Below are 27715 nucleotides of genomic sequence, written 5' to 3' on the forward strand. Positions count from 1 at the left end.
ATATTTGTCCACCCACACAAGCATTGGTTTAGTACTTATGAGTCCTTTAATGGAGGTCACGTTGTTGTTGGTCGCAATGATACTTGTGAGGTAGTGGGTACTGGATCGATCAAGTTGATGACTATTGAGGGTAAGAAGTGTACTTTGACTAATGTGAGACATGTTCCAGATTTGGGGAAAAATATTATGTCACTTGGTTCATTAAGTGATTTAGGATATGAGTTACATGGTAAAGGGAAGATTTTGTTCATCATAAAGGGTTCTCGTTTGGTGCTGAAAGGTGTCAAACAAAATACCTTGTATGTATTTCAAGGTGAAACACTGACTAGTTATGCATTTTGTGCATCCGTAGATCACAGAGAGATGACTAAGCTTTCGCATAAGAGACTTGATCATATGGGTGAGAGAGGGATACAACTATTGTCCAAGAGAGATCTTATTAACGGTGTCAAGGTGAGGAACCTTGAGTTTTGTTAACAATGTGTGTTTGGTAAGAAACACAGATCATAATTTATCTAGAGTGTTCATACAACAAATGAAGTCCTTGATTATATCCATTCAGATTGTTGGGGGCCTGCTCGAGTTGAAGGTATGAGAGGTTATTATTCTTTTGTTACATTTATTGATTACTATTCCAGGTACACATGGCTTAAGTTGCTTAAGCAGAAGAGTGAGGCTTTCAAAGTCTTTGTGCACTGGAAGACTTTGGTGTAAAATAAGAAAGGTAAGAAGATCAAGACGCTACGAATGGACAATGATTTGGAATTCTGTTTAGGAGAATCCAATGAGTTTTTTAAGAATGAGGGTATAGGAAGGCATCATTCCATCAGGTATAGGTATGCGGTGGGCCGAGCTAGAGGGCGGGCCGGGCTGGGGAAGTGGAGCCCGGGCACGACACTACATGGGGACCGGGCTAGTGCTGGGCCAGTTTTGTCTGGCACTAACCCGACCTACTTAGTGGCGGGCCAGTGCCGGGTCGGGCTGGGCGTTATATATCTTTTTTATTTGTGTTTGGACCGGGTCGGGCCGAGGAAATCGAGGCACTAGCCCGACACTAGGGGCTTTGCTGGCTGGGCCGGGCTAGGCTGTGGGCTGACCGAGCTGACATTTTTTTACCCACACACCCGGGCTAGCCCACCACGTTTGACAGCTCTACCATCAGGGGTATACCACACTTGAATGGTGTAGCCGAACGAATGAACCAGACATTGTTAGAGAGAGTTAGATGCATGCTCTCTAATGTAGGTCTTGCTAGAATGTAATAGTGTAAAGCTGTTCTTACAGCTTGTTACTTGATCAATCGTGGGCCTCATATGGAATAAACTGCAATATTTCTTATGAGTTATGGAGCGGCAATGTACCGGATTATTCTACACTTAAACTGTTTGGATTTGTAGCTTATTATCATGTAAGATCTAGTAAGTTAGATCCAAGGTTAAGGAAGGGGTGCTTTCTAGGATATGGAGATGGAGTTAAAAGGGTTTAAGATTTGCTCCTTTAGAGGGTCGTGTTATTATTAGCAGGGATGTTACTTTTGATGAAAATTCCATGTTTATTTCTAAAGGGGTATATAAGGGTGTTGAAAAGGATAATAGTGCCGAGGAAAACGTGGAGTTTGAGGTGGCTCCTGCAACTTTATCTATGTTACCATGGGTTGTGATCGAGGAGGATGTCCAACCAATTACTTCTAGTCCCGTGACTACTCCTACTTCAGCTAAAGAGAAAACTCATCACGGTGAGTCTTCTAATCAACTAAATGATCCTATTGTCTTACCTAAACGTGTAAGTAAGAATACTATTATGCTTATTGAGGAGATAGAGGGCCGCAAAGTCTGTTGCAATAATTGCTATGTAGAGGAGATGGTTGATTATGCATTACAGGTAGCTGCTGAAATTGAGTCTGAAGAACTATCATCTTATAATGAAGCAATTGTTAGTAGTGAGTTCGTACTTGGGAACTTGTGCCACGACCAGAAGGGAGAAAATTGTTAAGGTGCAAAATCATGTCCCACATCGGCAGCGTAAAGGTGAAAGATCATCTTTAAAAGTGTTGTGGACATTGGCCACCTACACGCCAAGCCAATCTGTGAACGTGCAGCAGTCCGAAAGCCACGCTCAGTGGCGTAGAAACGCTTTCGAACGGATCGCTTTAGATCGGTCGGTTTCGTTTCGCTGAAGGTCTTGAAACGATGCAGAGATGTTCGGAGTCACCACCAAGCAATTATGTTATGCCTGGAAACCGTTTGAATCCACTTTATACCTCAGTCAATCAAGGCAAAAAGTGGTGCTTGACATAGGCACTAAAGATAAGGAATCGTCCGTCTTTAGCATCATATCGCTAGAATGACTCTCGTTCGTCCTAGATAAGGTCGTCCACTATCCAGAGTTTCTGACTAAGAGGTGAGAGTACGTATTGGGAAGGTCTTTAATCGAACACCCAATCCCGCCCGCGGTAGCGGCCTCTACTGATCGATCATGGTTGATTAAGGGCAGAAATTGATAAAACGGTTTAAATGCATGAATGCACATTCACAAGTTTAAACCTAATATGTGAGATTTGCTATGTCGGTTTTTTATCCAAGTATCAAGTAATTGATGTCGAGTTGGATTTAATGTTGATTTGCATGCAAGACAGAAATTAAACATCCATTTACCAAGTTAGGTGTAATACTACGGTTTTATGAGTCTTTGGGTACTCTATCGAGTGGGGCTTACTCTGTCCAGTAAGTATGTTTTTATACGAAACAGTAGTCTACCTGTAGGGTACTCGATCGAGTAGGCTTGGCACTCGATCGAGTAAGGGTCACTCGATCGAGTAAGTCGGTTATCGGGTGTTTTGCGACGGGTTTGTTAATAATGCGGATTAATATATATTAAATTCCGTCATCTTCTTTAAACACTTTTACAAAGCCTAAAATCACAGTCAAGAGAGATTTCAAGTTACGTTGAATCATTCCTTCGCATTATTAGCAATCCCGGAGATAGAGGTGTGGGTTTCCTTTGTTCTTTGTACCGTTGTGAACCTTGCGTCGTGGGTAAGTTCTACATATCTTTGTATAGCATTTGGTTAATATTGGTTAAACCCTAATTTGGGGATTTGGGGGTTTTTATGATCTTGTGGTTAAGGTAGTAATTATATGTATGTATGTATAGGAGGAGGCTTTGTTGAGGAGAGATTCTGAGTAGCTGCTTAGATCGTCTGATTTTGTGATTGTATTCCAGGTAGGGTTTTCCCTACTCAGTATTAGTTACATGATATGTGTGGTGGTTGTATTGTGATCGTGGATTAATTATATTGCTGGTGATTGTGACGGTTGTTAGTTATATTGTTGATTGTTGATTGTATAACTGTCTGTGATATTCGGGGCGCGTCCCTGGCTGAGTGGAGTCACTTGCGGGAGTGGCTGCACGCCCTTGGTTCGCCTCCTGTGGAACCCGCCACATGAGGGATGTGCATATTAAGGAAAATTGGGTTATTCGCTCAGTGGTTGATGAGCGGGGATTTGGTGGGTACGGCTGCGGTCCCCCACTGGCGGCGTGGAGTACTTGTTGCGATGGGTACTCTGGTAGGGCTACACACTTTAGTGTGTTGTCAGTTGTGTAGAGATTGATGATTGAGACTGGGGATTGATGTGTTGATTGAGCTGTTTAGCATTTGCTTTCTATTGGTTTGTATCGTGTAATTAGTACTGACCCCGTTTAATTGTTTTAAAAACTGTGGTGATCCATTCGGGGATGGTGAGCAGTTGTTGAGCAAGTATGACATGACGCATATGGGATAGCTGGGATGAGTCGTCACGTGGCAGTTAGAAGAGTCTTCCGCTGTGTCAGACGATGTCTTTTAGTTGTGACAGTTTTATTAGTAGACAGTTTTGGTTTGATGTATTTCAGATAACAGTTTTGGGATTTGAACATGTATTCACTTAAACCGTTTCTACTTTTAAATTATGTTTCTTCATTATCTTATGATTATCATTGCCTCGGGTAACCGAGATGGTGAAGCTCTTATACCTAAGTGGTCCTGGTAAGGCACTTGGAGTATGGGGGTTTCACATTAGGTTTATGGTGCTTAACATGATCCATTTGTCTTAAAATAAGGGTGTTTTAGAATGCAAAGTGTAAAATGCAAATTCATCAATCTGATCCGTCCTGTATTCGGATTAATAGAAATTAGGATCGTCCTGGACGAGTATTGAAATAGGACAAAAGCAGTGCCATGCAGCCATTGAGGCGCGAGCCTGTTGGCGATGCAAGGGAGTCTGCCCTGGTTTGAAATGTAGAAAAAAGAGAGCCTATCTAGGGAAAGGTGGTGAGCCGCGTGTGGGCTCGGCTTGGGCCGAGCATAGGGTCGTGTAAGAGCCCGGGTGTTGTTGCCGTTATCGATCCATTGAGGATCCGTTCCGAGGCGGAAGCCCATGCTAGGCAGGCTAGCAACAAGAACAAGGGGAAGATGCATCCTGAAGGTAAAGGCAAGGGCATAATGGAAAAGTGAAGACCTCCATTACCCGCTTTATTATTATGTCGTATTAGCATTTGTGTGCGTTTTTATTATGTTGGATTAGTTTTGTATTGTGTGTTTGTGTGTGTTAGTTTTATTATGTGTATTGTCATAGTCGACATCCTAGCTTCGTAAGTCGTGGACTTGTTTAGCTTTATTTTTGTCAAGTTTGTAATCCTTCCTATTATTAATTAAATAAGAGGATTACTTGTGCTAAAAGAATGTTGTGAACATTTGTTAAGGGGTTTTTTGTGGGAAGGGAGAAAGGCCTTTTTTTCCGTGAGGAAAGGGGGGGGGGGTATTTTTTTGAAGTTTGTAAGGGTTGTTGTTTATGGTTGGGGATGGTTGTATCTTTCTTGTGTAAGAAAGGATTGCCTATGTATTCACCTGAAGAGGTGAAATCAAACCATGCTCATAGTTCAGGTGTTTTGTTTGAGTTGGGGTTTGCATTTTTGTTTGAGTGTTGTGGTTGTGTCCTTCTTACGTAAGAAAGGACTGCCTACGTATTCACCTGAAGAGGCGAAATCAAATCATGCTCGTAGTTCAAGTGTTTTGTTTGCTTGTGCAAATGGATGGTGCCTTTGACAGATCAAAGGGTACTAGAAACATGGCAAGGTGCCGTAACTAAGACTCGATTAAACATGAAATTTCAAATCAGAACTTTTGAGGAATTGACTTGAAAGGGGGATTGCGGTCACTAGTTGCGAAACTAGGGAAAGGTCGTTGGTTGCTGGTCCTATGGTCAAGGGTAGTATTTCTTGAGTTGATCTAGGTTTGTTGGATTTGTGAAGTCTTCCCCGTCTAGGTCACTCAATCTCACTCCCTCCCCCCCTCCCCCTGAAAAGATTTTCTTGACCAGGTACGGCCGAGCCCAATTGGGTTTGAATTTCCCCCTCGAATCGACGGGTAACGGTGCTCGAACCGACTTAAGCACCAAGTCGCCTTCTTTGATGTTTCTAGGTTTGAATTTTTTGTTGAATGCCCGTTGTATACGTCGTTGGTTAGCTCGAGGAGGGTGAGCTGCTCGAACCTTCGACGGGTCCATTCCGCCGGAGGGACTTCACTTTCTAGTAGGATGCGTAGAGATGGGACTTCCAACTCTACTGGTTGTACTGCCTCCGTACCGTATGCTAGGTAGAAGGGTGTTGCACCTGTTGGTGTTCGAATGGAGGTTTGGTATCCCCAGAGTGCGAATGGGAGTTTGCTCGGCCTATCGCGGTAATAATCCTGCATCTTTTTTATGCCTCTACCGCTCCGTTAGTTTGGGGTCGATAGGGGGATGAACGGTGTCGTTTAATTTTGTATTTGTCAAACAATGCTTGTGTTTCGGCCCCGAAGTGGGAGCCTTGGTCGCTGATGATTTCATGAGGTACCCCATATCTACAGATGATGTTGTCTTGGATGAACTTGGACACTTGTTTGGCGGTCAAGACTGCATAGGATTGTGCTTCCACCCATTTCGTGAAGTAGTCGATTGCGACGAGGACAAAGCAATGTCCTTTGGTGCCTATTAGATTGACTTTACCGATAATGTCGATGCTCCAGGTCGAGAAAGGCCAGGGTGATGTCATGGTATATAAAAGGGATAATGGTATGTGTTATTTGTTGGCGAAGATTTGGTAATTGTGGCCATGTTTGACGTAGTTTCTGCAATCGGCTTCCATGATGGTCCAGTAGTAGCCTAACCACATGATTTTTTGAGCTAGCATCATTGCACTCATCTGAGGGTCACATTCTCCGTTGTGGACCTCTTCTATGGATTTGTTGGTTTTGTCGTGGTCAATGCAAAGGATAAGGATCCTCTGAGGTGTTCTTTTGTATAGCTGCTCTTGGTTTATCATGAATTGTGAGGCAAGTAAACGGATGGCTCTTTGTCCTCTTATATAAGAGTTAGGAGGAAATTCGTTTTTGGTTTTTTAGTTTAGGATGGTTTGGTACCAAGGTTCGACATGGTTTTCCTCATCGTTGTTGTTGGCGCAGATGTGAGCTGGCTCGCTCCTTCTTTCGACATACAAGGGCATGGATGTCATGTCGTCAGGTATGTTGACGAGTGCAGTGAGTTTTGCTAAGGCATCGGCAAATTGGTCTTCTTCCCGTGGCAAGTGAAAATCGTCGATTTGGTCGAAGAATTCGTCTTCCTGGTTAATTTTTTGCTTGGTATGGTGCAAGGATCTCGCTTCAGCGGCATTGTTGGTAACGGCGAAGTCTAGTTTGACTGAGATCGGAACGTGTCCTCTTTCTGGTGATATTAGAAGGATTTCTACACCGAAACCTCTCAGGTATGATGCACCGTCGAAGTATAGATCTCATGCGTCAGTGTCGGCACAAAAGGTGTCTTCGTCAAGGAGTGACCATGTGTCGATCGTTGGATCCTCGTTGGCGGGATTTTCTACTAGGAAATCGGCGACTGCCCTTTCCTTGATAACCTTGAGGGGTACGAATTTGAGGTCAAACTCGGATAGCATGAGTGTCCACCTGGACAACCTTCCGTTTAGCACGGGCTTTTTGAAGATGTATTTGACGGGGTCCATCTTGGAGTAGATGTGAACCGTGTAGCTGAACATATAATGTCGTAGCTTCTTTGTTGACCAAACCAGGGCGAGACATGTCTTCTCCAGTTGGGTGTACTTGGTTTCGTATTCGGTGAACTTTTTGGTGATGTAGTAGATAGCGCATTCTTAGCCGTCGATTATTTGTGCTAGTATTGCTCCCGTGGCCGTGTCGGTGACGGTCAGTATAGGGATAAGGGATCTCCCTGCGGAGGTGGCATAAGGCCAGGAGGTTTGGACTGGATTTCCTTATCCTGTCGAAGGTTTTTTGCAATCGTCGTCCCAATCGGTGTGATTGGTGGCGCGGAGCTTCTTGAAGATAGGTTCGTAAATCATAGTGAGTTTGGCTATGAAGCGGCTGATTTATTGGACTTGACCAAGAAATCCCCGAATCTCCTTCTCGTTCTTAGGCCGAGCCATTTGTTGGAGAGCTTTGATTTTCTCGGGATCGATTTCGATGCCTCTTTTGCTGACGACATGTCCTAAGAGTTTTCCGGAGGTGACCCCGAATTCATACTTCTGAAGATTTAGTCTTACGTTGAATTTTCGAAGGCGAGCGAAGAATTTTCAAAGGGCGCTGATGTGGTCGTCTCACTCTTTTGATTTGATGATCATGTCATCGATGTATACCTCCACTTCCTTGAGCATCATGTCGTGTAGGAGAGAGGTGGCGGTTCTTTAATAGGTTGCTCCGGCGTTGATTAGGTCGAAGGGCATGACAGTGTAGCAATATTTGCCCCACTGCATAGTGAATGCAATTTTGTGCATGTCTTCTTCAGCGATTTTGATTTGGTTGTACCCAGCATACCCATCCATGAAGGATATTAGGGCGTGCTCGGGGGTGTTATCCACCAAGATGTCAACGTGCGGCCGAGGGAAGTCCTCTTTTGGACTTGCCCTGTTCAGGTCTCTGAAGTCGACGCAAACCCGAATTCTCCCGTCTTTCTTGGGTACGGGAACTATGTTAGCCACTCAGTCAGAATATTCGGAAACTTTGATTAATCCGGCTTTGAATTGCTTGTCTACCTCTTCTTTGATTTTCAGGGCCTACTCAGGGAGCATGCGGTGTGACTTTTGCTTCACGGGTTTAGTTCCGGGCTTAATGGGTATCATGTGCTTTGCAATCTCTCTGTCAATCCCAGGCTTGTCTTTGTAGGACCATGCAATTATGTCCTTGTATACGTGCAAGAGGTCGATGACTTGTTGTCTTTCCGAGGGGTCAAGGGTACTAAGTGCTTGAAGTGCATTGTCGGTCCCTACGTTGATGGGTTCGGTCTCCTCAATGATGGGTGTTCTATGTTCGCGTTTGTCGAGATCTTTGGTTACGTGAGGTGGGTAGTCATTCAAGTCAAATTCCTCATATTCGTTCAGAATTGCATTGCAGTTAAATTGAGACGAGTCGTAAGAAAACTTAGCATTCATTAAGTCGATCTGAGCGAAAAGCTCGGATAAGACAGACATCTCATCGGGAGTAAGAGGCGACGTAGTAGAGGAGGTGGCCTCTGGGACAAGCTCCAGGTTGCTAACTTCTGTGGGAGTATGGGTGACTTTAGTTGACTCACCCTCTGAGACAGCCCCAAGCGTGTGTTAAAATAGTGGAAAAGAGACCTTGCCAGGGGTGTCGGGAGTGTTAGGACCTAAGATAGACTCTGACTCAGACTTGTCATCAGACTCAATCTCGTCTTCACTTCCCTCTTTGAACATGGGGCCTTCTGCAGTTGTGATCTTGAGAATGCGGCCCTGACGATTAGTCCACTTGAAAGTCTTCCTCCAATCTTGGATAGCTTTCTCTTGGTTAGCACCAGAGATCAAGGAAGTAGGGTCGAACTGGTTGTCTTTGAGCGCAATGTTTATGATGTCCTCGTAGTTGAGGTGCATGATGTTGTCTTCTCCGAAAAGGAGGCTCACAGCTTTCCCGTCTAGGCAAGGGGTCGATTCAGATTTGATCGATGCAGCATTGGTGTTATTGGGGATGAAATAGCAGTCTTGAAAGACTTCTATACCCGGGTGTTTGACATTTGTTATGGGGTCGTAGATAGGCTCTGAAAAACCGTTGTAAAGTTCAGACTCTCCATCGAGGATGAGATATCCGTTGAGGGTCAAGTGGTATGGACGGAGGATTACTCCTTGCTTTTTGCGCTTTATCACAAGGAGACCTATCTCCCGGATGTATTCATCAGTCGGCTCATAGCCTAGTCCGAAAGGGATGTTGGGGACCTTGGCCTATTTCAGGGGAGGCAAGGTGCTTTTAAGTGGGTTAAGAGGCATGCTCGGGAAATACCCCTGGCGCATCAAGATGCGGTTGATCGTGAGGTTTGAGAACGGATCACAATCAAAAGGTGTTGGTTCGTCGGTTAGGACATTCACGGCTTGGAATCCCCATATTTCGTTGTCTATCTCATGATTGACTTGAGAGGCTATCCCCTTCTTCATGATATCTTTGATTGGGGATGCAGGAATTGTGACTGTTTTTCCGTTTGAGGGGGACCCTGATTTTCTGGTGAAGGGTTGATGTGACGGCTTTAGCAGCATAGATCCAAGGGCGCCCTAGAAGCATGTTCAATGTTGCGTCGATGTCGACTACTTGGAAATTGGCTTACCTCTTGAAGGGTCATGTCGCGATGGTTAGGGTGATAAGACCCGCGACTTTATGACGAGTGTCGTCGTAGGCGCGAAATCCTTGATTGGTTGGGACTAGGTCAGCTTCCTTGATCCCTAATTTATAAGCCGTTTTGAGAGGAATGGCGTTGACTGCAGATCCATTATCCACCAAGACCATAGATGTGTTCTTTTTCAAGCATTGAACGGTGATGTATAGGGCCAAGTTGTGGTTGGCTCTAAAGGGATGGATATCTTCGTCGGAGAAGATGATTGGGTTGTTCAGGTCAGGGACGTCACTGGTCATATGGGCTACAACTTCTTTGGGTGAGGAGGTGGAAGGCACTGTCAGCTTCCCCAAGGCTTGAAGCAAAGCCTGTCAGTGCCCAAAGGATGTGGCGATTAGTTGCCAAATGGATATCTCGGCCTTAGCCTTCTGCAGTTGCCTGAGAATTGAGTTCTCGGGAACCCTAGGTTGAATGTCAACGTCTGGGACGATTTGGTCATTGATTGCTGGTGGATTTTTTGTTGTGTTGTTTGGGTTCTGGTAAGGGCGTCCAGATCGAGTAAGGTGATCAATCTCTTTGGTTTGCTTGCCCTTTTCCGAGATAATGTAGACATCATCTCTCCAAATGTCATTGATTTCAAGGTCGCGAGTGTACCTTGAAGGGGTATTCCTCGGAGGATAGTTTTTGTGAGGGAAGTTTTGGTGCGGGTAGTTTTTGTGAAGGTGATTATTGTGATTTATGTTGTGAGGTGCATGCCAGAATGGTCGCGGAAGTAGTCCATTCTGGAAGTGGGATTTTTAGGTGTTTGAGGGACCCTCCCTTGGACGCGGTGCAAGTGTTGGTGGGTTGAATACCAACCGGTGGTAAGAATCTTTGAGTCGGGTGATCCTTTCCTAGAGACTAGCTATTATGGTTTTCTCGACTTGCTGAAACTTGGCGAGCATGGACGCGACGCTGAACATGAACATCCCATCCGGGGTGTCCTTTCCCAAGGACTTCATCTCGTCCTCAATAGGCAAGATGAGATGCGAGCAATCCAGAGGTGGTTCGTCATCTGAAATGGCGTGAATTCCCAAAGGGTTCGTTTTGTTGTTTGGTTTTGCTGGTGGAGGTAAGGGTATTTCTCCTTTCTCGATCATGTCCTGGATAGCGTGCTTCAGCTTGAAGCAAGTTTCTGTGTCATAGCCTTTGCCTTGGTGATAATGGCAATAGGCGTTGGGGTTCCAAAAGCAGGTTTTATTTCCTTCAGGCGGGCCCGGAGTGGAACCGATTGGTTGCAATTTTCCTTGTTCCATGAGCCTCTTCAGGGCGCTAGCGTAGGTCTATCCTCAGTTGGTGAATGTCTTTTGGGGACGTTCGGCTTTCTTTGTAGTTGGCTCAAGCCTGTTGACCTCGTTAATTTTGTTTGCTTGCCCGTGGTTTTGGCCAAGACGCCCTTGCGTAGGTCATCCTTGATTCGGGTCCCTAGGATCTACAAATCCTGGAAGGTTTTGATGTTCTGGTACCTTAGCAGGTTGGCAAAAACCGGACGGAGATTGTTGACGAATTTCTCCACCAGGGTTGATTCGCTTGGCTTGCTGACCAATTGGGTGCTCGCCCTTCTCCAGCGGGTTAGGAATTCGGTGAATCCCTCTTTGTCATTTTGGGTTAGGGCCTCAAGGGTGCGGGAGTTGGCCTGAATTTCGACATTGTCGGCATATTTCTTAGCGAATTCAACGGCAACTTTGTCCCAAGTGGTAATGCTCTTTGGGTCGAGGGAATAGTACCACTGGCGGGGAATTGGCTCCAAGGACGATGGAAAGATCCAGGTAAAGAGCTCTTGTTTGACTCCTTTGATGGACATGTAATCCTTAAAGACCCGGATGTGATTGAGTAGGTCCTCCACTCCTTTGAACTTAGGCACATTAGTCAAGGTGAAGTTGTCAAGTAGTTGATCCCACGGGCCAAGAGCTGCTCTTCCAAGAGTTTAAGCCTTTTCTCAGTTTCGGTTAATGGCGGAGTGTTATGCTCTCTGGTTTCTTTGTTTTCCATATTGTCGATACGGGTCTCGACACGGTCCATAGTGACCTTATGGGCTGTGAGCAGGCTGGCTACACTAGTAGAAAAAACCCCTATTACGACGCGGTTATCGTGGCGGTTCTAATAGAAACGACGCGAAAAGCCCAATAAATTGGTGGAAAGGAAATTTTTATGTATGTAAAGGGGCTATTGTGGCGGTTTAAGTAAGAACCGACGTGATAATAGAAGCTTTTTATGGCGGTTTCTAATAGAAAACGCCGCCATAGGTCAATTGTGGCGGTTCTAATAACAACCGACGTTTAAGAATGACGCTAAAAGTTAATACAAAGTGAAATTTTTTGGGCTAAAAAACCGCCATTATATATTTTTGTGTCGGTTTTAACTACAACCGACTTTAATAGAAAAATTAAAAATTAAAAAAACCTCCAAAAACACTTTAGAATTCTCTTATTATTAAGTTTCCTCTTTTTCTTCTTGATCTCCCCACTGCTAAAAACCTCAATCCTCTAAATTTAATCATCAATATTCAATAGCAATTCAACTCCGGCAACCGTCAACTTCCTTTTCTCACGCCGCCGTCGACAACCGTCCATTTCCTTCTCACGCCGCCGTCGTGTAATAGAGTATTGTGACCATGAGCATTTGATCGTTGTTGGTTTTCATGTGTTCACACTCTCTCTTTGTAATGTTTGTCAACTCTCAACTCTGAACTCTCACCTTATTATTTTGATATTTCTATCTTTGCAATATTATCCAGCCTGACATTAGTAATTAGTGTCTATCTCAAGTTCTTGGTAGTTATCGGCATCATTTGAATGTCATTTTCACTGCATGTAAATTGAACATAGGAATGGCCGATGAGTACAATTATCTTAACCAGAGCAAGCGCTTGGCGATTAATGGTCTTGATGATGCTCTGAACTTCTTAAGCTATCAAAGATGTTAAAGAGGTGTAGGCTATCAAAAGTTTAGAGAACATGTAATGTTGATTAGTTTATTAACTAAAACGTGTATGTGATTATTTATACACTTGGAAGTATGTTTTTTTTTTAACATCAACAATACTAATTTGTTAGGTCAGATGATACACAAATTTGTTGGTTATCATTCACTTCTATTTATTGTTTGTTCATTTTGGTATTTGGATTGTCAAATCTTTAGGTTATTGCTACCAAAATTTTGGTAGCAATTTTTTTTTTAAAAAAACAACCACCTATGGTGGCGGTTCTTCACCAAACAACCGACGTTATAATTACCTTTAGTGGCGGTTATGTACAAACAACCGACGTTATAATTACCTTTAATGGCGGTTCTGTAACAACCACCGTTGTTATAGAGAACATGTAGTGGTGTAATGATATTATTGATATAGCTATAGTGGCGGTTTTTAAACAATAACCGCCACTATAGGTGAGTTATAATGGCGGTTCTTGTTTAACAACCGTCGTTTTATGTAAGTCTATAATGGCGGTTTTTTTAACAACCGACGCCGTATGAGAGCTGTAGTGGCGGTTGTACAACCGCCGCAAAAGTATATACGACCCCGTGATATACGACGCACCCAAAACCTTTAAAAACCGCCATAAAAGGTCATTTTCGACCGCCACTGTAGAGGTTTTTTCTACTAGTGCTAGCTGAGCAGTTGAGAAGTCTCTGTTGTTGTCATCATGGTTATTATTGGACGAAGCTGAAGATGGGGTCATGGTTCTGAGGCAGAAAACAGCTCACGTTACATCCCAATCTGACACGGTTTAACAACTAAACGCGGACATCACAAACGGCGGAAAGACACTTTGGACTCAACGAGACAAGGGCAACCGTGTGTGGTGCCTCGGTACTAACTCGATTGATGGTGCGACGGTGTTGACTAGACTTTAACTCGCATTCAACGTGACGGCGTGACGCCGTTGAACGAGTCTCAAGGTGAGACAACTCATGAGTAAAGACTCATAAATACTGTTGGAGTTAGTGTCCTCCACAATAGTGCGTTTACATAATAAATCTCATTAAAAGAATATCATCAGATATTTATTTATTTGATCCTAGTCAGCTGATCAACGTATATCAGTAACGGTTGGCCAACTAGGGTTTGACGTTACTGTCGTGAGACGGCGGTGTTCAGCTGATCCCTTTCGGTCACACCTAAAGGAACGAGCCCCAACACGAAAGCTAATTAATTGTATAAGATACAATTTAAATTAGTCCCTTGATTAAATTGACTAAGAGTTAGTCGATTAAATTGATTTAGAGAGATATCGAGTTGTGAACTCGAGGTACGGAAATTATTATTTAATTATGCGATAATTGAATAATAAATTATTTGAGACGGGAATTAATGATTAAGCAGTTAATTATTAAATTGGTACTAGTTGACTAATGTGATTATTATTGGTACGTAAACTATATGTGTAGCGGTACACATATATTTACGGAGTGATTTAGACGAAATTAATTGGAAGCATTTAAACATGATACGATGTTTGAATAAAATTTACACGTATTTGTGCGACAAATATAAGAACCAAAATGGACCCGTAAATGGGACATTGGACCGTGTAAATGGAGTGTAGTGGATGATTATAGACATAATCATTTCACTTTACTTGTTGGTTCTTCCATAAGTCATCTTATGATCACTTGCATGTGATATAAGATTGGACAAAAATAAAAACAAGTGCACTCCCTCACTCCACTAGTTCCACCCGCCACTTTCACCCATAAAACACTCCAATTGTTGTTCATTTTTACACTACTTGTTTTGGTGTGTTTGCATGTGAAAAATAATTGGTCTTTCTCTCTAAAAAATCATAAGCATCATTTTACTAAGAAGTTAGTATCAAAATTTTATTACTAAGATGTTAGTAATATTTACATATTATCAAGGGTATAATAATAACAAGTTTCTAGTTAATTACTTGTTATTATTTTTGGGTAAGTTTTTGGGTGTAACAAGAAGGAGATCTTCTCTTTGAAGATTTGTAAGGAGGATCATCCATTTGGTATAAGCTCAAGAACAAGCTAGTAAGGTGAACTAGTTTGTGCCCTTTTTACCACAAAATCAATGTAAGGAAATTGTTTTTCCTTATACTTTCATTTTTATGCTTTCATATTAGCATGCATGTTATATAGATCACCTAAATGATATATTATGAGATAATTTAATTTTTATTAGAGAGCCTAATATGGATCTATGATCTTTCAAATACGTTTGCTTTGACTCTGTAGACACGAGGCGGAATTGGAGGGATGAACTGAGATTTTCGAAAATAAAATTTTTCAAAAGGATACATTTGTTGCTTTATGGACGGCTTTTGAAGAGTAGGGATCTTCAAAAAGTCGGCTAGTTGAAAAGGGTCGTCCTAGGTTTGTTTTAAAAACACGGTTTAAGTTAAAAATGCGGTGACTTTGTAAACGATGCGTTGTTTCCGTAGATGGTTTTTTTGAAATTCAAAATCAAGTGTTTTGAATATCGAGATTTAAAAAGGGTTGAAATTGTTGTTGTCTCGAGAACGGTGTGTTGTCCTCGGTATTTGGAAAGTCCTCGAAAATGGTGTGTCATTTACGGGTTTTAAAAGGGCCATTATGCCGGCGCAAAAGTCCGGTATGTCAGCGCAAAAGTCCATTATGTCGGCGCAAAACGGTTTAAAATCCGTGTTTCAAAATCGTCATTACGACGGCATGAAAAGGTTATTTTTTTGTTAAAACGGTTGTAAAAATCGGGTTTGAAAATCGTCATTACGACGGCCTGGAAAAGGTTTGCAACGGTCGGCGAAAGACCGAGGTTTAAAATTGCCATTATAACGGCGCAAAAAGGTGTTTTGAAACGGTTGTAAAACAGGGTTTGAAAATCGTCATTACGACGGCATGGAAAAGGTTTGCAATGGTCGGCGAAAATTGAGGCTTGAAATAGCTATTATGACGGCGCAAAAAGGTGTTTTTGAAAGTTTTCAAAAGACACGGAAGGACTTATGATCACATAGCACATAAGCACTCACAGTTCATTATATTATGCATAATGCTGACACGGGTTTTGGCTTAGTAAGGGTGGTTACACACGAAACGATCAATCCCCGTATTACAAAAGGGGTGCCAATCCAAACAAACTGTGTAAGGTTGGTGCCCTAGCCTTGTGCACGTGGGAAGTGAATGCTCTTTGGTGAAATAAAATAGTGTAACGCCAATGGTATGCTTGACGCAATTGGGATTCAAAACGCGGGGATGAGAAGCCTCACGCCGACGGGACGAGCCAATTAGTCGATAAAGGTTAGGTTGTGGGCCCGGGCAAGGAACCCGACTTATGACCGTAATATCAATTAATGCACTTCAACCAAGACCTCATTCGAGTTTCACCATCTAGGGATGGGCCACCTACACGTCAAGCCAATCTGTAGACGTGCAGCAGTCGGAAAAACACGCTCGGTGGCGTAGAAATGCTTTCGATCGGATCGCTTTAGATCGGTCGGTTTCCTCTTGGTGAAGGTCTCAAAATGATGCAGACATGTTCGGAGTCGCCACCAAGCAATTATGGGATTCCTGGAAACCGTTCGAATCCACTTTATACCTCGGTCAATCAAGGCAAAAAGCGGTGCTTGACATAGGGACTAAAGATACGGAATCGTCCCTCTTTAGCATCCTATCGCTAGAAGACTCTCGTTCGCCCTGGATAAGGTCGTCCACTATCCAAAGTTTCTGAGTAAGAGGTGAGGGTACGTATTGGGAAGCACTTTAATCAAACACCCAATCCCGTCCGCGGTAGCGGCCTCTACTGATCGATCTTGGTTGGTTAAGTGCAGAAATTGATAAAACGGATAAATGCATGAATGTGCATCCACAAGTTTAAACCTAACATGTGAGATTTACTATGTCGGTTGTTTATCCAAGTATCAAGTAACTGATGTCGAATTGGATTTAATGTTGATTTGCATGTAAGACGGAAATTAAACATCTTACCAAGTTAGGTTTATGGTGCTTAACATGATCCATTTGTCTTAAAAAAAGGGTGTTTAGAATGAAAAGTGTAAAATGCAAACTCATCAATCTGATCCGTCTTGTATTCGGATTAACCGAAGTCGGGATCGTCCTTGACGAGTGCTGAATATAGGACATGATCAGTGCCATGCAGCCATTGAGGCGCGAGCCTTTTGGCGATGCAAGGGAGCCTGCCCTGGTTTAAAATGTAGAAAACAGAGAGCTTATCTAGGCACGAGTTAGGTGACGACCCAAAGGGGTGTCCCCTAGTTGTTGAAAGTGTTTGTAAAATCGTTTGTAAAAGGGTGTTAAAACACGCCTTTGTTGAAAAGATCGTTAAGACCGCCTTTGTGCTAATATGAAGAACGGGACTCGGAATAATTATCATTGTTTTGATAATATTCGATGTTGGGTTCGGTTTTGCAAGCTTGACATTGATAGTTTTGTAAAAAGGGTGTAGAAATGCTTGATATAAACTAATTATATTAAGTACATTGCTTTGTAAGAAAAAGTGTAAAAAAGTGCTTGATATGAACTAATTATATTAAGTTCATTGCTTTGTAATTAGTCAAAGTTTATCATCGTACTCGGGTTAAATCGACATGGTATATGGAACGAAGGATGATTATCCATGTGACTAATATAGTCTTTTGCAAATGTAAACAAATGAATAAAAAGGCTTTAAAATATCTTTTAAAAATGTAATTAACCAAATATTATCAACGAGTTACGGATTAAACCGTCATGGTTGATACGGTCGTTTCTGTACCAAAAATAAATACCTAGCTACTACTAACAGAAGTCAGCGGTAACTAGGGTCGATCTCCACAGGGAGGCAGTTTACTATCTACTTGTCTATTCTATCTGTCTAATGTCACAACTGGGGGGTTGAAATGTTTTGACTAGACTAAAGAGATTAAAGCAAGAGGGAAATGAATAAGAGAAAATAATGAAGAAATACAAGGGTAAATCAGATAAAAGAGAGAAATATGCTAGGAATCGGTCTATCGTGGCAGCTACACTATCGGGTCAATTGAGTCGATTAAATTATTGATAAGAAGAGCGAGGTCGTCACCTTTCGGTCCTTAAACCTACGATTATACCCTTTCGGTCTCTAATCGCCCTAGGGTCTCCCTAACTTAGCTTTCGCCCTAATTAGGTATCACCTATTGTAATTAAGCAAGCCTTCCCTTCCAATCTTTTGATCCAGGTCGGGGGTAACTAATTAATCGGTCTCCTGCATGCATTCATTCAACCTAACCACAATTATATTGCTTAATACAATTTTTGTCGCAAAACTAATCTAATCATGTCGATCCTAACGTATTGCTACCACGGTTTCCCTAATCCTAACATATTAAAGGAATTAGCTACGCATGGCTCGGGATACTACACTAGCAATTGCTAATCTAATAACATAAGACATGGCAACTAAAAAGAGAAATAATAAAAGCAATAAAGAAACAAGGAAGAATAAAAGGGAAGAAAAAGTTACAGAGTAAGGATTCGGAAACAAGAGGCAGAACAGAAAGTAGCATTAAAACAGTAACCAGAGGAAAGTAACGTGTGATTCCCCCGGACGAGGTTCAGAGGAAAAAGAAGGAGAGAGTTACAATGATGTCCTAACTTCCTATTTATAAGAAAATAGGATTTATTTAACCTAATTGACGGAAATAAACTAAAAAGCCCAAGCCCGTAGGATAAACCACTCGATCGAGTGGTTTAGAACCACTCGATCGAGCAATTCCTGGCTCAAACCGTTCGATCGACCAGTAAAAGCGCTCGATCGACTAAACCCATATATGCAACTGTTCGATCGACCAACTAAAGTACTCGATCGACTGATTATTTGACCTAAAACCACTCGATCGACCAATATTTTACTCGATCGAGTGCTTCTTGACTTCAACAGCTCACAAATCCGTTAGTTTAGCTTTGACTTGTCCTTTTTAGCTCCCGAAACAGCTTCACGCATCCCAAGACGGCTATAATTCCGCTCCAGATTCACTCTTCCTCCAAATGCAAGCAAAACGGACAATAAATGGCTCGTTTTCACTACTTTCTGGTCCATTCCTGCAAATAAGACAAAATAAACCAAAGCAGCATATTCGGGGCATTTCGTAGCATAAAACTACGATAATAGCATAGAAATACGTGCATAAATAGGCCAAAAAGGACTATATAAAATGCACGTATCAAATCTCCCCAAACCAAACCTTTACTCGTCCTCGAGTAAACTAAATGCAAACTAATGGAACGGAAAAGATAACTCAGAGCTAACTACAAATGCCCACTTAAACCAATTTAATGGAAACAACTAACGCTTATAGCAAAACAGTCGAATGCAAACGAGTTGTAAGATGTTTATAATAAAGCTGAACCGTCGACCTTGCAAGACCTTTAATAATGGACTCTCTCGGGTCACTCTTCTCTCATGAAGCAAAGGGTGAACATATATATGTAAGAGAGAAAGAAAAATAGTCGCTCACCTAGACTACGACCCACATAAACATGCATGCAGCTAATATGATAGACAATTCTAGCTACCGTACACACATTCCAACCAAACAAGGTCCGTCACAGCCGAGGGCTTACAAAAATATGGTAAAGTGAGGCAATGGGTAAGTAAAGGCAAAACATTTATGGGAATGTGGAGGTATAGGTGATCAAGCTAATACCTAAACAAAACCATATGACAACATCCGTTTCCAACTCAATTATAGAATTAAACACAATGTCCTTTAATTGGCACAAAACTCGCCAAACCTGGCTGAAAATACTCCTCAATAAATGTAATAAAGCATAGGAGCGAAACCGTCAACAATACAAACTCTTTTTTTTCTTTACTTTCTATTTTTTTTCGGTTTCTTTTTTCTTTTCTTTTCTTTTCCGACTTCCTTTTTTTCCGTTTTTTTTCTTTTTTTTTCTATTTCACGTCTTTTTCATCATCCTCCCTTTCTTCTTAGATTACCAACTCCGAATCAACAGAATACGAACCAAACTTGGCACAATAAAATATGTACCGCAAAACATACACTAAACTAGCTTGACAAGGCAGGCTAAATTTGGAATGTAGCTAAGGCTCAACAGGCAAATTTGGCTAATGTGGAGTTAAATGGGTAAAAATGAAAGAAAGGGAAATTGTAAGCACTTCCCTGCATGTGACACCAACCACTAACCCGAATGTATGACGGCAAAAAGCAATTGAATTTCATATATGTGCAAATTGATGATACATGCTATGCAAGGAGTAACTACTCACAATCCTACATGAAATCGGTCATAAATGACACCAGTTTATAAGGCTCTAATCCTTAGAAATTATAAGTAGGTTGCCAAAATTTCAGGTCAAGTCTATTCGTTGAGCTAAATTTCAACACTAACTCGTAGATATGCAAAAGACAAAGCTAAAAGGATATATAGTTCAAAGCAAGGCTTAAGCAAAAAGACAAAAGTAGTGCAATTTCATCATCGAAATCGACCGTTCCGACTCAACCTACATGCTAAAATAAACGTGAAATTTTTTTGAAATTCTCTAATTTTTCAATTTTCTAATTTTTATAGAATTTTTTGATTTTATAGAAAATAAACAACAATACAAACAGAAATGAAACGTGACAACAGAAATGAAACGTGACAACAGAAATGCAATAAAAATAAGATGCAGACACAGATATGGATGCATAACCTCCCCAAACCAAACCGTACAATGCCCCCATTGTACCAAAACGTGGAAAGGAAATGCAAACTAAAAGAGAAAGGGAGTAAATACGGAAAGCTTACAAGATTGCGCGAATAAGGGACCTCCCCAAACCAGCCAGCAACGTGGGAGGTCGCTAAATAGCCCAAATATCGTCAGAGGAAGCAAATCCAAGTCAATAACACTCGATAGCAGTCGAACAGTAGTCGATCGAGTGAACTGGGCGTCTAAAACTGCTCGATCGAAAGGAAATTAGGTCGATCGAGTAGTTCTCTCTTTGCAGGTGCTCGATCGAGTAAAATAAATGCTCGATCGAGAGGATTTAGCAGCAAAAGTGCTTGATCGAGTACAAAAAGTACTCGATCGAGTGATCCTCAGTGTGTTCCTGCAAAACGCAAAGAAAACAGCCCGCAAACTAACAAAAATAAGCCTAGCTGATATAGTCTATGGTACGAGGACCATTTATTACAACTTAAATTGAAATAAAATGCAAAACAAATAAAAATAAATCTCCGGATTTCCTTCCGGGTAGCGCTAGCTTCAGTCAGGTCCCAGCTCGACCTTCTTTTCTTCGAGGCTCCCTAATTAGTTACAATCAAAACAGCTCAAAGCGCGCAGCATGAGATCATACGACTGCGCATGTGCTACACAAAAATGTAAGTAGCACCACAGTGGAATACAAGCATAGGAAATAAAAGTGTTCAACTGTTTAAGTCTAACAAATTTTCTATGAGAGCTCCTAAATTTATCCACAAAATATAGGAGCGCGGGAGCAATAGACGATAAATTAAGGTCCCGATTCAGATTAGCAATTTTGACATGACAAGTACGGTGAAAGACAGTTAAATTAATTAACCATCTGGGAGGGGGTATATTATTGAAATACGAAGCATGAGTAGTATGAGGCATTATATTATTCAAACAAACAATAATGGAATTATCGTTAACTACCTCCGGTTGGTTGTTCTCAACGATGGAATCATAGATAAAAGAATTTATTACCTCTTCCGTGCTAGGAGCAATTACCGACTCAGTTGCTTCTTTGTCTACCTCCTCAGTGGATTTCATCCCGTAAATCTCAGCCTCAAGTGCATCCAACTCGGCCTTGAAAAGGGGTGATTCACCGTAACCATTATCATCATCAAAATCGTCATCTAGAATGAACCCAAGTGACGAATCAAAGCTCCCACTGGCCAACTCACTCGATCGAGCAGAATTATTACTCGATCGAGGACTTTCCTCCTGATTTTCACTCGATCGAGTGATTTGAACTACTCGATCGAACGGTTTTTCTGGAAATTCACTCGATCGACTAATATAGGTCACTCGATCGAGTGATTCTTCCTGTACAGTGCTGAAATCCTCGTGTAAATTATTGAAATATGATAGAAATTCGTCATCCGAGTCATAAAAATCATCCTCAGCATTGGGCAACACGGTTTCTTCAGGGGAAAAACCGCTCTCAGTAAAGTGTACCTCTTCTGGTTGCCAACTATCCGACTCAGCAGCTAACTGAGCAATTTCAGACTCGAGCTTATCAAATCGCGCACAAGTGCGTCTATCATCATCTTGCACTTGGAATGCAAGTGTTTCCAATAAAGACTTCAGCTCCGCAATCTCTTCTTTCTGTATATCGGAAGGGTCTTGTTGCGGTGGCCATTGATAGGGTGGATGTGGCGGCACAACTACAGAGGAATGGCTAACTCGTCCCCAAAGCTTGAACTCGTAGACCGCGTCATTTTCTGCCATACAAAGAACTGCACTGTGCTCAGCAGCACCACATCTCCCGCAATAAATCACCTGCTGTGCCATATAATGGGACATAGGTGACGGGTCAAAGGTACTCAAGCCTTTCCTTTGACGATCTTTCACCTAGAACTGTCTAGGTAGAACCTGTAAGGCCTATCAAAACAGCACTAAAGGAAAAGATTAGAACGGCCTCAAGGGAAAAATCCCTTGAGGCTAAAAACAGACAGAATTAAACAAATAAATAAATAGTTGCCTCCTCGGCAACGGCGCCAAAATTTGATACGGTCGTTTCTGTACCAAAAATAAATACCTAGCTACTACTAACAGAAATCAGCGGTAAGTAGGGTCGATCTCCACAGGGAGGCGGTTTACTATCTACTTGTCTATTCTATCTGTCTAATGTCACAATTGGGGGTTTGAAATGTTTTGACTAGACTAAAGAGATTAAAGCAAGAGGGAAATGAATAAGAGAAAATAATGAAGAAATACAAGGGTAAATCAGATAAAAGAGAGAAATATGCTAGGAATCGGTCTACCGTGGCAGCTACACTATCGGGTCAACTGAGTCGATTAAATTATTGATAAGAAGAGCGAGGTCGTCACCTTTCGGTCCTTAAACCTACGATTATACCCTTTCGGTCTCTAATCGCCCTAGGGTCTCCCTAACTTAGCTTTCGTCCTAATTAGGTATCACCTATTGTAATTAAGCAAGCCTTCCCTTCCAATCTTTCGATCCAGGTCGGGGGTAACTAATTAATCGGTCTCCTACATGCATTCATTCAACCTAACCACAATTATATTGCTTAATACAATTCTTGTCGCAAAACTAATCTAATCATGTCGATCCTAACGTATTGCTACCACGGTTTCCTTAATCCTAACATATTAAAGGAATTAGCTACGCATGGCTCGGGATACTACACTAGCAATTGCTAATCTAATAACATAATACATGGCAACTAAAAAGAGAAATAATAAAAGCAATAAAGAAACAAGGAAGAATAAAAGGGAAGAAAAAGTTACAGAGTAAGGATTCGGAAACAAGAGGCAGAACAGAAAGTAGCATTCAAACAGTAACCAGAGGAAAGTAACGTGTGATTCCCCCGGACGAGGTTCAGAGGAAAAAGAAGGAGAGAGTTGCAATGACGTCCTAACTTCCTATTTATAAGAAAATAGGATTTATTTAACCTAATTGACGGAAATAAACTAAAAAGCCCAAGCCCATAGGATAAACCACTCGATCGAGTGGTTTAGAACCACTCGATCGAGCAATTCCTGGCTCAAACCGTTCGATCGACCAGTAAAAGCGCTCGATCGACTAAACCCATATATGCAACTGTTCGATCGACCAACTAAAGTACTCGATCGACTGATTATTTGACCTAAAACCACTCGATCGACCAATATTTTACTCGATCGAGTTCTTCTTGACTTCAGCAGCTCACAAATCCGTTAGTTTAGCTTTGACTTGTCCTTTTTAGCTCCCGAAATAGCTTCACGCATCCCAAGACGGCTATAATTCCGCTCCAGATTCACTCTTTCTCCAAATGCAAGCAAAACGGACGATAAATGGCTCGTTTTCATTACTTTCTGGTCCATTCCTGCAAATAAGACAAAATAAACCAAAGTAGCATATTCGGGGCATTTCGTAGCATAAAACTACGATAATAGCATAGAAATACGTGCATAAATAGGCCAAAAAGGACTATATAAAATGCACGTATCAATGGTATAAGGAACAAATGGTGTAATATCATTATCAGGTTGGACTATTTGGTCTCCTTGAGACAAAGGTGAAACCTTTGGCTCTAAATAGTATCAGAAATAATCTCTGTGCAAATTGTTGTCTTTCTACTAATACTACTTATCATAAAGGAGGACGTATATGGGTGTTATGGAATCCCTTTATGTATTGTGTTAATTTTTTGGATGATGGAGCTCAATATATCCACATGGAGGTTAAGGATTTAAGCACAAGCTATCAGTTCTATGTTACCATGATTTATGCCTTCAATGATGTTACTGAGAGGAAGGCTCTATGGTCTAAGCTTGGTGCTTTTAATAGAAATATTAAGGGTCCTTGGGTCATATGTGGCGATTTTAATGTTGTTTTGGTCCCTTCTAAGAGATTGGGTGGTCAATCTACTTTTGAGGAAATGGATGATTTTCAGCAGTGTGTTAATGAGTGTGGGGTGTCTGATTGTCTTGCAATTGGGTCCCTGTACACCTGGACTAATAAACAAGAGCCTGCCTCAAGAGTGTTTAATAGGCTTGATAGAATGCTGGTAAATGATGAATGGTTGAAAGATAATCCTCTTGCTTATGCTCATTTTTATTCTGAAGGGGTGTTTGATCATACTCCATGTGTAGTTCAAGATCAGAATAATATGGAGAAACCTAGGAGGGCTTTTAAGTATTATAATATGTGGAGTCAGGCACTGGAGTTTAAAGACTGTGTGAGACAGGTTTGGAGTCACAATGTGCCTGGTACTCCTATGTTTAAGGTGGTTAAGAAGTTGAAAGCTCTTAAATGGCCTTTGAAGCAGTTGAACAAGTACAACTTTGATGATGTGGTGAATAATAAGACCAGGGCCACTATGAATCTAGATTATATTCGACATAAACTCCGACATGACCTTTTAAACCCTAATCTTCTTAACCAAGAAATTGAAGCTTTGGCTAGTGTTAGATTCCTGGAGAAAGCCTGTGCTGCATTCTTACTTCAAAAGTCTAAGGCGACTTGGGTGGATATGGGAGATGATAATTTAAGTGTTTTCATAATATTATAAAAGGAAGACAGTCCAGGAATAAGGTTATCAGAATTGATGATATTAAGGGGAAGTGTTGTGATGATCCAAAGCTTATTCTGGAGGCTTTCCTGGAGTTTTATAAGAATCTTCTTGGTACATCTGAGCCTGTTTTAAATATTAGCTCTTCTGTTGTTAAATTGGGGAAGGGGTGTACCAGTGAACATCACTATTTGCTCCTTGCTCCTGTGTCTAAAGAAGAGATTAAGAAGGTCATGTTTTCTATTCCTAGTCACAAGGCTGCAGGCCCTGATGGCTATTCCAGTGCCTTCTTCAAAGATGCTTGGGATATGGTGGGGGACTCAGTGTGCTCTGCAATACAAGATTTCTTCCAGTCTAGAAAACTATTAAAGCAGCTGAATCATACCCTTATTACCCTTGTCCCTAAGTGTGCATTACCTCAGAATGTAACACAGTTCAGACCCATCTCATGTTACAATGTGCTTTATAAGTGTATTTCTAAGTTGCTATGTAGCAGATTATCTGAGGTCTTGCCTGATGTGATAAGTGACACTCAAGGAGGTTTTATTAAGGGAAGGAGCATTGTGGAAAATATCCTGATTTGCCAGGATATAATGAGGCTTTATAACAGGAAAACTATTTCACTTAGGTTCCTTCTGAAAGTTGACTTGAAGAAAGCGTATGACTCTGTTAGTTGGGAGTTCTTAGAACAGATGTTGGGTGCTTTACCACAGTTTATTGCCCTTCTAATGGAGTATGTTAGAAGTGCCAGCAACTCTCTATTACTCAATGGTGATATATTTGGTTTCTTTTTCGGGATAAAGGGACTCGGACAAGGGGACCCCTTGTCCCCTCCTTCTGTTTACCATTGCTATGGAATATCTTAATAGAGTGTTGGCTTTTGTTACTGAGAATATGCCCTTCAAATTTCACCCTATGTGTGGTAAGCTTAAATTATCACATTTGATGTTTGTTGATGATTTACTATTGTTTAGTAAGGGGGTGTGAGGTCTATTATGGTTTTATTAAGAGCATTTTCCACCTTTTCCAAAGCTTCAGGTCTGCAAATGAGCCCTTCTAAAACCACTGCATATTTCAGAGGGGTTCTAGGTTGGGTAAAGGATGAGATTTTACTTGTTTCTGGTTTCCATGAAGGGGGGCTCCCTTTTAAATATCTGGGAGTTCCTATTACTGCAGGTAGACTGACAAAGGCTCAACGTCAAGTTCTTGTTGAAAAGGTGATTACTAGAATTACAAAGTTTGGGACAAGACACTTATCTTATGCAGGAAGACTTGTGTTGGTTAATTTTGTCCTTACAACCTTGTATAACTACTGGATGAGCATTTTATTATCCCTAAGGGAGTCCTGAAGAGGATTAATGCTATCTGCAGGAACTTCTTGTGGGATGGTAAAGTGGAGTTTATGAGAGTCCCTCTTGTTAGCTAGGACAGTGTTTGCTCTAAGGTGGTCTAGGGATCAAAGATAGTTCAGTGTGGAGTATTGCAACAGTGGGTAAGTTAGTTTGGTGGATTTATTGTAGCCCTGACAAGCTTTAGGTTAAATGGATCAACCAGGTTTACTTAAAGAATGAGAGCTGGACTGATCATAACCCCAGGGGTGATGTTAGCTGGGGTTGGAAGAATGTTTGTCGAGCTAAAGACAAACTTAGTTCAGGATATGCTCATGGACAGTGGTCTCTGAATACTAGAGGATATACAGTGTGCAGTGGCTATGATCTGTTGAGAATAAGATTTCAGGCTGTGGCTTGGCATAAGTTCATCTGGCATTCTTGGATTGTGCCTAAGCACAGATTTCTGGGTTGGTTAATGGCTAGAGAGGCAATGCAGATTAAAGAAAAGTTATGTGCTCTAGGTATTTGTCAGGATGATACATGTTTACTTTGTGGCAATGCCTCTGAATCTCATAAGCACCTGTTTGTGGAGTGTTTGTATAGCAGGCGTATCCTTATGGGGATGGCAAAACTTTGCAAGATATCTTTACCAAATGGAGATGTCTTGCAATGGGTATGGCAACAGAAGTGGTCTCAAGCTAAGAAGGGTGTAATCCTATGCTCGTTTTTGGCTTTCTATTACTATATCTAGAAGTAGCGGAATCGAGTGCGTTGTGAGCAGGTCCTCTTGCATCCTGATGTAGTTGTTAAACAAATTCAACAGGTTGTAAAAATGAGGGTAGATGGAGTTAGCAATCAGATTCTGGATATTGATAGAATTTGGTGGAGTAGTACTGGTTTATGTAAGTAGAACTTTAGTTCTATGAAATTGTTTTGTATGCAAATTGGATAGGTTGTAATAGCCTTGTTTGAGCTTAATGGAAACTTACATTTCACCAAAAAAATACAAAGGGTGTAATTCATGGTTAAAATACTTGTTATAAAAATGATTTGAAATATTTGAAATGGTAAAAATTGATTGCAAATAAGAAATGAAATGGCGGAAAGACGAACTCAAACACATTTGAGTTCTGGCCTGGGGTGCTATAAGAGGCGCGAGGCTCAACAGAAGGTATTCACGCTTCTGCACAACAACTGGTATTAGATCCTTAGGTTAAACTTGGGCCTAGGTCCTACAATGTACAAATGGTGGAGATTGGAGAGCAGAACAGATAGCATTCGTGAGTCACGGACACGTGAGCTTGATTCGGTAGACTGTTTGCAAATCTGAAGTCCATGGGTGGTACGTTGGTGAAGCATCGAGTTAAGACTTGAAGGTGACCTACACTGTAGGGCATTGAACTTCTATCTAGGGGTGAGTCCTTGAGCAAACCCGGTCCAGGGCTAAATGGATAAAATGCATCATAAGTCTTATGGGACAAAAGACCATTTGTGTACTAGAACTTT

The 27715-nt window shown here is 41.5% G+C and overlaps 1 protein-coding gene across 1 annotated transcript; it reads left to right on the forward strand.

Annotated features, from left to right (window-relative positions):
• Nucleotides 1-747: 747 nt before the first annotated feature.
• On the forward strand, nucleotides 748-25744 carry LOC141656761 (uncharacterized). The gene is made up of 5 exons (XM_074463810.1): nucleotides 748-830; nucleotides 1285-1434; nucleotides 1524-1932; nucleotides 23853-24833; nucleotides 24926-25744. Exons 1-5 carry the CDS (start codon nucleotides 748-750, stop codon nucleotides 25742-25744), a joined length of 2442 nt encoding a protein of 813 aa, XP_074319911.1.
• Nucleotides 25745-27715: the final 1971 nt, after the last annotated feature.

The sequence above is a fragment of the Silene latifolia genome, chromosome 1, assembly GCF_048544455.1.
Source record: "Silene latifolia isolate original U9 population chromosome 1, ASM4854445v1, whole genome shotgun sequence".
NCBI lineage: Eukaryota > Viridiplantae > Streptophyta > Magnoliopsida > Caryophyllales > Caryophyllaceae > Silene > Silene latifolia.